This window comes from Lycorma delicatula, chromosome 2, assembly GCF_047948215.1.
Source record: "Lycorma delicatula isolate Av1 chromosome 2, ASM4794821v1, whole genome shotgun sequence".
NCBI lineage: Eukaryota > Metazoa > Arthropoda > Insecta > Hemiptera > Fulgoridae > Lycorma > Lycorma delicatula.
In genome coordinates, this window is record NC_134456.1 from 40,937,414 (window position 1) to 40,950,817 (window position 13,404).

Genomic DNA, 13,404 nt, shown 5'->3' on the forward strand with positions numbered 1-13,404 from the left:
CAGAAGCACCAATCACTAAAAATAGTTGGAATGATAACTTACTTCAAAACATTTTTAAGCTTTTTAAAGAAAAAGGATCTATTATAAAATTTTGTTTGATTTGTCATTGCAAAAACTTATATCATAAAATAGTGAATAAAATAACTGCATGAAAAAATATGAACTTTCAGGCACTCTATCATCATTCCTGAAAAGATATTTTTTATTAATAATTTTAATTACTATGTTAGTACTGTTTATTTACAGAGATGAAGCAACAACAGCTTTAACAGCATTTTGTCTGAGGCAGGAAAAGGATGACCAAAAAATTGTTCTTGAAGACAAAGATCTTGAAGTTATTGGTGCTCCTATTATCAAATATGGTGACAGTACAGTTCTTGTTCAACATTCAGAAACTGGTCTTTGGCTAACTTATAAGGTATTTAAATAAATATATTATTTGTTTCAATCTTTTATATAGAATTCAGTGTAACTGAGTAATCTGAATAATTTTATTTTTGTTTTTGTATCTATTTTTTTATTAAATAGCAGATTGTGAAGATCTCTTTTTATAATAATAGCTCTCTTCTAAGAATATTTTTGTATTTTTCTTTGAAACATTATTATATCTCAAGTGGGAGACAAATTACAGATTTCACAGATCCTGAATTGAAAAAGAACAATCTAAAAAAAAAATCAACATTTTAAGTTGAGAATTAATTGATTCATAATAGGAAGGATATAAAATTTTTCTTTTGAAACAAAAATGTTATGTTTGCTGGAGAAAAAAACATTGTCAGTTAATTATTTTAAATCCAGTTACAGTAAAATATTTTACACTGAATAGCTAATTGATTATTTTTATAATCTTTACAAAACAATCTTTAACCACAAAAGAATTTTTATGTGATTCAGTCTACCAGTGCTACCCATCCCTCCAATATCAGAGTCAATTTTCTGTACCTTCAAACTAATTACTTTCATTTCAGACATACTATTAAAAAAATTATTATTTTTGGAAAAGCTACAACTGCTGCTAGATGTTACACTACTTTTTTAAGATCTTCAGGGAATAGCCTAACTCATAGTATCCTTTTTGAATATCTTTTTTTTAACTGGCATCAATTGCTATAATCATTAATTACTAAAAACTGGCAACAGCATGTACTGAATTACACCAGTGTTTTAACTTCTGCATCTACAGAAGTGATTTACTGATCAAGGTCCTGACCATTGGACCTTTCCTCACACTCCTTCAGTTTACAAGATGCTACTCTGAGATATACCAAGACTCATAAAACCAGCAGGTTGTAAGGATTCAGTTTACAACTTTGTTATGGTCTGAAATCTTATTCTATAAGGTTTTAATTTAATTAAATACAACTATTTAAATGGATGTCAAATAAATATCCTTTTGAGTCATTTTAAAATATAATATTTATCATTCGGACAGCCTAGTCGTCAAGGAGAAATAAAATCACTCAACTTGAAAAAGTCCACTAAACAAAAAAATAATAGTTTAAAAAACAAAAAGTTTCTTACCGGTATGGCATGAATAATGTGTACTAAAAGCATGAAGAGAATTTTTCCAAAATACTTTTGAAAATTTATTGTAAACAATTCATGTTTATTAGTTCTAAAATAATAACACAAGATTCTATAGAATGATAAAGAACAGGGTTATACTACAAATTTTATTCTAAGAAAAATCAATACCTTTTTCTAAGAAAATCAATATTGTTATTACAGCAAAGGTAAGTAAAAATCACCTCTAAATAGTGGGAGATAAAATTATATTATCCTCTTTTTACTTTGCAGGAGAAGATAAAATTTCTGAAGTTCATTTCATGGCTATCTAAGAAACTTTATTAGTTGACTAGTTGAATGTTGTATGTAAATTGAGATTAAACAAACTTTGCTACTACAATAGTGTACATTTCTGTTTAGTGAAGTAAACAATCTGAACTGTCAGACATTACTGAAAGTTTAATTTCTGCTTTTCATGCAATTAATTATTCATATAGTTGAGCAGTTTAGTAGTTTAATTTTATTGAATTTAGGTGTTCACATTGTTTTCTTAGTTTATATTAGTGTCCTCATTCAGTTTGTTTAAGTTTTTTTTATGTCTTTAATATATGAATAAAATTATTTATATATTATTTTTTTAGTTACTGATATTTTAATTATTAAAGTTAAAATAACTACTGCCTATTCTGTTTTCAGTCCTATGAAACAAAAAAGAAAGGTGTTGGAAAGGTGGAAGAGAAACAGGCTGTCCTCCATGAAGAAGGAAAGATGGACGATGGCTTAGACTTTTCACGCAGTCAAGAAGAAGAGTCACGCACTGCCCGAGTCATTCGAAAATGTTCATCTCTCTTCACAAAATTTATCAGGTATATTGATTATTTTAATCAATGAAATATAAGAAATTTTTTAAGCTGTTTATATATTATAATGATTTGGACAATTTTTATTATTGATAATAATGCAATTATCTCATTTTTATAGGGGTTTAGAAACACTACAAATGAATAGAAGACATTCACTTTTCTGTGCCACAGTTAATTTAAATGAAATGGTTATGTGTCTTGAAGACTTAATTAATTATTTTGCTCAACCTGCTGATGATATGGGTAAGTTTTTTATTTTCTTTCATCTTGCAGGGTGTTTATTTTATTGCTTAATGAACAACATAGTTTTTGGATGAACATAATTTTATAATGACTGCATTATTTAACTATATGCTGCTGAAAATTAATAATTCTATTTTTATTATAAGAGAAAAATTGGGTGATAATAGTTGTAGTATTCAGAAGCATATTCATAAAATTATTACTTGGAATAAAGTGTATCAGCTTTTTGACATCTGAATGTGCAGACAAAAATCTAAATTAAAATAAAATTTAAGTTATTAGATTATTATGTAGGGTTGGTGAAAATGTTTCTTCATGTTTTGAAGAGAAAGTAAAACAGAGGTTTTGTATTTCAAATGATGTTTATTAAACCAAATGTGTGCTATTTTGATCAACCAACTTTTGTGGTTGATCACAAAAGGTGATCAACCTTTTAAGTCAACCCATAAGTTTTTGGGATAAAGTCATAAACCTGTCACTATAAAATGTCTGTGTTTTTCTGGACAAAAACCGTGATGAAATAACTACAGACCTCTTTTAAAGCCAACTTTAAACTGTTAAGAAAATTCTGCAGAAACCAAAACAAATGGTAGTCTTGACAGCACAAGATCCAGGATTATGTGGTGGGTCCATTAATATTTTTCAGCCAAGCTCTCTCAATTTTTGATGGGTCACCAAAGATGTGTAGGGTTTGGTGTTGTGATGGAGAACAATGGTTTTACTGTTGATCTGCTCTGGTCACTTTATCTTGATTGCTTGGTATAATCTTTTCAACACTGTTGACAGTAAGAATCAATTGTTTGACAAGGTGGCAGCAACACGTAGTGAACAATTCCTTTCCCCTCATACCACACACACACAAACACACACACACACACACACATATATATATATATATACATATACACACACACATACACACACAAAGAGAGTCCCACTTTACATGAAAAGTTAATACATATAAATATTTTAAGTGAACATATGTAATTCTACTACATAAAACAATAGTATGGAGTATTGTACAAAAGGAATTAGCCTCATTTATATTTAAAAAATATTTGTACTTTAATTTTCTAATTATTGATAATTACGGTGTAAAACTATAAAGAAAAAAGCCAATTCATTTTCTGGGGTGTGTAATTCACAATGAACACTGATTGTGTAATTAATTGAAATATTTGTGCATAGACATAATAAAATGTTACAAAACCCTTCTAAAACAAATTTAAAAACTTATTAATTTTGAATGTAATTCATTTGTTTTTGCAGTGGTTATTATAATGGTTTATATTATTATTTTCAATCCATTTAATATCAATCTTTTGTAAATGTATTTTAATTTTTCACAGAACATGAAGAAAAACAAAATCGTTTGCGAGCTTTACGAAACAGACAGGATTTATTTCAAGAAGAAGGCATCTTAAATTTGATTCTTGAAGCAATTGATAAAATTAATGTGATTACATCACAGGGATTCCTTGTCAGCTTAGCTGGTGATGAATCAGGCCAGAGCTGGGATATTATTTCTGGATATCTTTATCAGCTGCTGGGTAAGTTTTATTTAATTAACAGTAAGTATTTTTTTTTTTTTAGTATAATTAATTTCTTTATTTAATAAAACATGAAAAATGCAGGACAATGTGAACATACTAAACATTATTTATGCAATGGTTTTACAAGATGTCAGTGAACTTCAAACCACCTAAAATATTTTTTTCAATAATTTATTTAAAATAAAATTAAATGATTTAAAATTGTTTTATTTTGCACTACTCTTTATCTACAATCGGTTCCTCCTTTGTGTATTTTTAAATGATTATATGAAGAAGGAGCATCCAGTATATTTCTCAAACAATACAAATAAGTTGTAAATGTGAACAATTCAACAATAGGTAAATAAGTTAAAATAATGTAAGTGGAAAATACCATAAATAACTGGAATTATAATAATCAAAGAAGGAAATAACTAAAAATGTTAAAAACACTGAGACAATTGATAAATGAGATAACAAATCAAATAAACACAATCATCTTATCATTAAACATATGATCATCATATTTAACATGATACTATCCTAGTCGAGATACTCAGGTCCAGCAAGTGGTGCTTTTTAAGTTTTGTGACATCCTCTCTATTGCCTAACAAATTTACAGCAAGACTGTTCTTATTAGATGTATATTTTGAGCTCAGATGTTCAATCTTCTCATGAACTATTAATCTAGGATTAAATGCTAAATAAAGATCTAGGATTAATCTAGGATTTTAAAATTAAGCTAGGATTAATTTTCAGTGTCTGATTCATTCTCAGTTTCTCCTTTCTTTGGAGAATCTTTATAACCCTTTGTACTTAGCAGGTGATCCAGATGTTATAACACACATGGAGTCAAAGTGCTTTTGTCAATCTTTTGGTAATCAGCAGTACTGTGGCCACCTGCGCCTTTTACACAGCGGTATGGCCGCATTCAGTTTTCCTAGTATGTCCATACTGCTGACAACATGTATATTGCACTATCCCAGGAGATCATTTGGACATTTCAAACCTAACAGTACAGATGGCAATGTATTTCAGTCTGAATATCTCTTTGTTGTTATCTTTTGGTTTTTTGTTTACAAAAAATTAGGTAACAGTTCTTTTGTTAGTCAGTGGCAGACATTGACAACACTCTGAACCCTAGCTCTTGATTTTCAATGTCTTCCTTTATCATTTTTATTGATATTGAGCAGTGCAGATTTTTTAGCATTACCCAAAATGCTCTCTCATTACACCTTGTAAAAGTATGTCCTATAAGGTTGTGCTCCTGTATCACTTGAATGATTCTTTTATAGCCATCAGTGTCTTATGAAAATAGTTGAAGCTGCTGTTTATTATTGATTATTTGCATACTGTAATTGGTTTTGTTCACCACTATTTATGTGTAATAACTGGTATTGTCTGCCAAATGGATTGTCTGTATATGAAACCATAATGTCAATTTCACTTTCACTCGATAACATTGCCTCTAATTAGTTTACATCATGTTGTTTTCCTAGTGTCTGCTTAAAACATTAGAGGTCCTTGCTTTCTATTACCCTGTAGATTAGTGTTAATATATGTTGTTTCCTGTTGCTAGGAACAGCTTGAAGCTGATCTATAGCAATGAGCTGATCAGTAAGTTATATAGCCTAATTAAAAACTAGTTGACTACAATTAAGTAATTTTTCTTTTTTTTATAACACTAAAAATAACAATAAAACACACTAAATAATATTTTCTGCAAAGTTTTAGTAATGCTCACTAAGCACATCTATTTTATACAATAACAACTGACAAAAGTATAAATAATATTAATTTAAAAAAATTAATTTTCATCATCAGCATTTCACATTAATATAAATATAAGCTCAAATAATTTTCATTAACATCTTTTGAATTGCTATTTTGTGGTTCTTTTTTTATTTAACATCTTCAAGTGTCTATTTTACTTCTGCTTCATGTACTTATACTTCAAATTATTAATACCAATATCTATTTTTTACTTTGTAATTAATTGTATATTTTCTGATACTGTTCTGAAAAGTTTTACTAGTAATATTTTTAACTAGCTTTACATATAGTCCAGTAATTTTAAAGTTTTTACAAACTCTGTGAATATGCAATAATTTATATACATTAACTAATGTGTTATTAACTAACAGTATTTACTAATTAGTCACAAGAATTTAACAATTTTTGTTTAATTTTATTTCAGCTGCAATTATTAAAGGTAATCATACAAACTGTGCCCAATTTGCTAACTCTAACAGATTGAACTGGTTATTCAGTCGACTTGGTTCTCAAGCATCAAGTGAAGGTACTGGAATGTTAGATGTGTTACACTGTGTTCTTATTGATTCCCCTGAAGCTTTAAACATGATGAGGGTCAGTATATCTTAGTATTACTATTATTTTACTTCATAATATTTTGCTAACTAGTTGAAATATGAGTGGATAAAAATATATACTGCTATTTATCATAGACATTGAATTAATTAGTTTATTTTATTGGTTTCATGAAATGAATCTACAAATAAAATAACAAAATCCCTTTTGGCATGCCGGAAGGTGGAGGTAGATTTCACCAGTGCTAAGTAAGAGATAGAAAAGATTTCTTTTCTATCTATTTATATCTATTTTCCGATTTGATACTGTGCCAATTAAGGGAGGTATGTGTTTTTGTCTTCAAAATTCCATTTTTTCAACCCCTGGGCCAGTGGTTGGTGATATAAATAAAATTTACTTAGATAAGTTTTAAGGTCCTTATCTAAAGAATAGTAGGAACTTTAAACGAATTTGATATCTTACTTAATAAGAAAGTTACAGCAATATTTTGTTTTTTTGAAAAAGCTCCCCCATATCCACACCATGATCTGATTTTGGCCGTTAACAAACTTGACTGAGATATTGGAACAAGTTATTTTTAAGGAACAATTTTAAAGTGATTGGTGCCAATTTACAGCAGTTATCGTGTCCGCAAGAAAGTGAAATATATATATATATAAATGTATATATAAACTTTTAGCTGATGGTTGTTTTGGGATCTGGAGGATGTGAAATGCAAAGATAAGTCAAAATTTTCTGGAAGTCAAATCATGATACTCATTACAATATGTAGCTTTCTTATGAAATCTATCTAAAATCAGCTTATGTTAGCCGACATATCACATGCAAGTTCCGTTATCACAATATGAGCATTATTATTATATTCTGTTTCTTCCAACTTGATGCATTGCCTTGTAGAAAATATAAACTGACTTATTTGTTTTTAAAATTTTCTATATACGTGTTCAAATTTTATACACATAATATATCATATTTAAAATTTACATATATCTGCATTTTTCACTGCAAGTATATGTGGTTTTTATACCTTAGTCATTTTTTACTTAAGATTGAAAACATTGGTTATTGAATATATTACTGTTTCACAAGGCTAAATCTTCATCACTGGTGGTTTTAATGTTAAAATTATGTCTTACAACTTCAATAAAAGAAGCAAAGTATCTTAATAACTTTCCAATATTTGATTTTTATAAGTGGTATATTAACATTTTTGATAATATAAATAGTTAATAGTTTTGAAAAAAAGAATGTATTAACTAGTTTATTTTTCAGTATAAATAATAATAGTTTGTTATTTATATTCATAATTTATTCATAGAAGCAGTGAGCACATGTCTTATGTATATTTTTTTCATCATCACTTTTTCTTTTACTATAGAGAAGTAAAATATTATAAAATACTTATGTTTAGCTTAATGACTGAATAAGATGTAAAGTATTGAGGTATGAAAAACTGTTTGTACATTACTGATAACTGCTTCTTTTTTACAGGATGAACATATTAAAGTTATTATTTCATTATTAGAAAAACATGGACGAGACCCTAAAGTACTGGATGTACTTTGTTCATTATGTGTTGGTAATGGAGTAGCTGTTCGCAGCTCACAAAATAACATTTGTGATTTTCTTCTACCAGGCAAAAATCTTCTTCTTCAGACACAACTTGTTGATCATGTAGCCAGGTAAGCAATATGTAAATTAAAATTTTTTTAACACATGAATAGTCCTATATAATATCAAATTACAATTTTTCTCAGAATCAGAATTTACGTATTATCTAAAAACAAAAATGGAGGGATATATTTGGCTATATCAAGAGCCAAATTTGATCCCTTGCACTTGTACAGTAACTGTCATTTTGTTTATCAACCTTATTTTATTAATGCATCAGCAATCTATTTTGGATTGAACTGCTGAGCCAGAATCCTGTCAGAGATTAATTTAATCTATAGTAACGTCTTGTATTCATTCCATATATTCTTATATTTATTTGCCTTCTTTTATCATTTATACAATTTCTTTTTAAATCAAATTCACTAGCCTTGGATAATTTAATATATTGTCCACAATCTCTTTGTTCTTTTTGTTAGATCCTGCTACAAATTTATTTTAAAAATCCTTTTCATTCAATAGTAGTATTTTAAAGGATCTCTTTTGAATATTTTGATATCAGCAAATTCCTTTTCTGTATAAAATTTTACTTATATAATTCTGCTTTTGATATCTCTTTTATCCATCTTTTATAATTGACCAAGCAGGGCAAGATCTTGTTTTAACTTAATCTTTTGATATTTTGTCTGTTAGTACATAAATAAACCTTGGTGTGGTAAAAGTAACATCACAAATAAAAAATGGACTCTTAAAATTCTGTATTAAATTATTTCAAATATAAAAATATGAAATATTATTAAAGTATGTGAAGATATTAAATGAATAGAATAACTGCAAAATAAGTCACAAATCAGAAGACATTAATTTAAATTATTATTGTTATTGTTATTATTTATGTACATGTTAAAAATGATGAAGAAAATTCAGTTTGTTTAAATATAAACTTAAAAATTATCATTATTTAAAAATACATTTATGTTTGAATGGAGATGCACAAGTTTCAGTGTTTTATTTTTTACTTACAGTTATTCAACAGGCCAAAAAAAAATTATTCTGTTTTTATAAAAAAAGATTGTTTAAGTTTAAATAAATTGATGGAGAATATTTTAAATGGTTTGGTAATTTATTAAAAATTGCAATAGAAATATGACAAGTTCTTTCTCATAAGAAATATTGCGTTAAATTACACAAAAATATTTCTGTTCTATAGTATGATACAAATGGATAGTATTTTTTTTAAGTAAAATGATTATTCTTTTTAACAAAGTTTGCACAATCATAAATGTAAATAAATACATGGATAAGTTAACATTTTTAATTTAAGTGTAAATTAGTAAATTTGTATGTTTCTGATAAACATACAACATATAAGCTTGCATGTATGTACATTATGCACAAAATGGTTTACATTTTCTGCAGTTGTTTAGTTAAAAAAAATCATGCTTTTGGTAAATAAGGTAAAAGATGGTTCAATTGAGAATTTAAATATTTTCATATATAGATTAGCTACATATTTGTGTTATTTAAAATGTTCTTTACTATTTATTGTGTTTCAATAGCTATTGTATGTTACTCCTGTTGTTAGAAATAACTGTTATACCTATTACATGATTGTGCATTTATAAAATGAGATAAAAATATGGGCAAAAAGTATCTATAACATTTTTTCCATTTGGAAAAATTTTAGAAATGTATTTCAATTTTGGTTATATCAAATTTGTTTTGTCATGTTTTTGGTGGTATTGTTTTTTTTTTTTTTTGTTAGTGTTCGTCCAAATATTTTCGTTGGCAGAGTAGCTGGTTCTGCAGTTTATCAAAAATGGTACTTTGAGGTTACAATGGACCACATTGAACAAACAACCCATATGACACCACATTTAAGAATTGGATGGGCTAACACATCAGGGTAAGCAACACAGACCTAATAGTTCAATTTTCTATGACTGTCATAATTTTCAAACAAATCTCTTTATTGCTTTCCGATCTCAAATTAATTTTATGCTTAATAAATTTTATATTCACATTTAAAATAAAATTCTTAAATTATTGGCTTTAGAATTTTATCATGTCCTTTTTTTGCTTTACATTACAGCAGATGTGATTAAGTCAATTACATTAAGGTGAGTGAGGATACATTAGTCTTTGGTTGCAAAAATATTTGTACAGTTTGAGAAAATGCAATTATGAAGTATATTTATGAAAAAAAAAAAAATGATATTCTGACTAAATACTAGCCAGATTTTTTCCTTTTAGTCATTTTACATATGGTCATCACCTAGTGATAATGAAATTTAAACCTAATGAATAGCATCAGCAAATGTTTTGAGCTATGTGAATGTTTAGTAACAGTTCACATTTAGTGTTATTAGAGTAGTAAATTATAATTTTGGTTGAATTACAAGATCATCAATTTTTCTTATATTATCCAACCTTATATTTAACCAACCTTATATTAACCAATTATATTTATCCAACCTTATATTTTTCTTGGTTAGCAGCTGAAGTCATGCGGTAGGGTTAGATACAATATTACACTTATTACATGAATTGTTTTCTTGTCTTGTCAATAAAGTCAGTTATTATTGTACTTGTGTAAAACTATGCTTTAATCATATTATCACTTTGAATGTAATGATGAATGTTGAGTAGTGCTGCTGCATCAAGTTTTCCAAAAGTCTTGTGATGAGAAGTAAGGAAATAATACTAAAAGCCAAAGTCAAATTTCTGTAAATCTCTGAAAGTTAAGAACATTGGATGTATTTCTACTCTTCGGTGGTACCATCTGTTAGTGGTCAGTGACCATAACAGATAATTGCCACTTAAAAAAAACAATAGATCTAATATAACTATTGTAAGACTAATTAAAAATGCAACATATGTAATTGTTTTTAGGTATGTTCCTTATCCTGGTGGTGGAGAAAAGTGGGGTGGAAATGGTGCTGGTGATGATTTATATTCTTTTGGATTTGATGGAGCAAATTTATGGACTGGTAAAATTTTATCTTACTTTTTTTACATTAAAGTAATTTTTATTATGAAATTAAATGTTAAAATTATACAGTGTGATATGTGGGCAGTAATAAATTTGCTTACATTAGCAGACAACCGTTAGTATAGATTTATCTGTTAGTGTTCAAAAATGTTTAAAGTACTTTACAATTTATATTATGCTATAAATATAAACTTAAATTCAGTGTTGCACTATTAAGATGTGCATACTTATTTTTTATAATTAAGTCTTATAATTAGCTGAGAAAATTTTGAGATAAACTGAACATTTTCTGATCCATCTGTTTTCAAAAAGCTTTTAGGTTATAAATTAATAATTTATTTTATTTGTTTAAGGTGGCCGTAAAACTGTTGTACTTCCACATGCTTCAGAACCATTTATAAGAAAAGGTGATGTAATTGGTGTGTCATTGGATCTCACAGTACCTATTATATCATTTTCTTTTAATGGTTCACCAATTAGAGGATGTTTTCGAGATTTTAATCTTGATGGCATGTTTTTCCCAGTCCTTAGCTGCTCTTCTAAGTTAAGGTAATAATACATCAAGTTAAGGTAATATGTATACATCACATATTTGGATTTTTATAATTTTTTATGTATTCTGTTCTAGTTGATTGTTTTAAATTATAGTACAGAAAAAAATAGTAAAAACTATACATCAAAAAACATTTTGAAAATCATAAAACTTAATGTAAGCGTAAAAACTTAATAATTAAAAAAAAAAACACAATTAAATTTAGACTTAACTAAAAGACTTGGTTATTTAATCATTGTCCAAAACTTTATCATTATTTTCATACTTTATGATTATTTATGCAATTTTAGTTACTGCTAAAAATCTAAAATAAATTTCTTGTTCAAATATGATCTTACGGTAGCACAGAAACAATCATATCAAAAATATAGAATATTTTCCAAATTCCAACTAACAAAACTTATACACTAACTATATTCAATACGCAACACAGTAAATTATCTATATACATCCAATGTTTTAAACTAAATACAGTGAACTCCCGATTATTGGGACCGTGTAATTGGTTAACCCCATATCAGCTTAACCGTGATGCCTCTCCAAAAAACAATAGAGTTTTAAAAACATATAAAGAAGCTGAAAATTTAACGTTTTTTCATCGCTCTGTAATAGGTTTTACACCTTCATTCATTTGCTACTTGAATCTGTGCTTGTTTTGAATATGATAATGCTGTACTATAGTTCATTGTTTGTATGGGTATGATAAGACAGTAGTTCATCGTGTGATATTATTATGCTACGCAAACTACGAAGTTCAATTAAAAAAAGTGTTTTCAGTCACTAAAACAACCATCAATTGACTTATTTTTTTTAAAAATTTGAAAGAGTAAAACACAGTTTATTAATTTTTGTTTAATGTTTATGTATTTTTTTTTTTTGTTAGCTAATGTAGTTTAATTTTTTAAATAAATTACGTAATACATACGCTAATAATATTAGCGATAGCAAAAATTTGTATATGTTAGTATAATTTTGAATAAACTTCAAAATATTACTTTTACCAAGTATAACTTTTAACTTTTTTATATTTAATAGTGTAGTGTAATTTATTATTTATTTTTTTATTTACCATTGTACCTTAATATAAGTGTGCTTGTGAATACTGAACTGCAGTACAGTATTAGGTCATTTTAACACTTATTACTTTATTAAATATTATTTTTGGATTAACTGATATGATTTTGTAATACCCATAATTCTCTTCCCGGTTATTATCGCAGATAATCGGGAGTTGACTGTAAATGAATATTTACCTTACTAACTAAATCTAGCATAAAACAAATTCTTTACCAAAACAACCATTTGTACAAACTCAGCGTAAAAGTACCATTTAAAAATTCATATACACTTTTTGAATCACCAAGTTCTTTATCTTCTGCTTCAAAGATGTTTATTGAAGCTGTAATATTGAGATAGATTAATTGCTATTACACTTTTGAATTCATCAGATGGAGTAGAGTGAATGGTTATTTATTTAGTATACTAAAATAAAAATTTTTATTAGTAGTTTTCTGAATAAAGAAGAAAGTTTTTTTTTTCAAATTATACATTAACCCTATAATTTATGTGTATCTTATAATTTTTCAAAATGTACATGAAGATTTTCAGCTATTACATTAGAACTTTCATGAATTATATTGCATAGATTTACAGTCCAGATAAGTGGCTAAAAAATTTCATACTGAGAAATTTTTATTTATTTCAGTGTATTTGATCTGTGATTTATAATCATAGTGTTTTTGCCTTATTAAAAAATGAGGACTTGCTCATTGGACT

At 27.1% G+C, this 13,404-nt stretch overlaps 1 protein-coding gene across 1 annotated transcript in view; it reads left to right on the forward strand.

Moving 5' to 3' along the window:
• RyR (Ryanodine receptor) overlaps positions 1-13,404 on the forward strand; it is a 559,410-nt gene that overhangs the window by 285,774 nt on the left and 260,232 nt on the right. Inside the window, exons 11-19 of the mRNA XM_075355178.1 lie at positions 247-418; positions 2,203-2,372; positions 2,488-2,612; positions 3,962-4,162; positions 6,342-6,511; positions 7,964-8,154; positions 9,849-9,989; positions 10,976-11,073; positions 11,429-11,624. Coding sequence (XP_075211293.1) covers positions 247-418; positions 2,203-2,372; positions 2,488-2,612; positions 3,962-4,162; positions 6,342-6,511; positions 7,964-8,154; positions 9,849-9,989; positions 10,976-11,073; positions 11,429-11,624 — 1,464 coding nt within the window. The remainder of the gene's footprint in view (positions 1-246; positions 419-2,202; positions 2,373-2,487; positions 2,613-3,961; positions 4,163-6,341; positions 6,512-7,963; positions 8,155-9,848; positions 9,990-10,975; positions 11,074-11,428; positions 11,625-13,404) is intronic.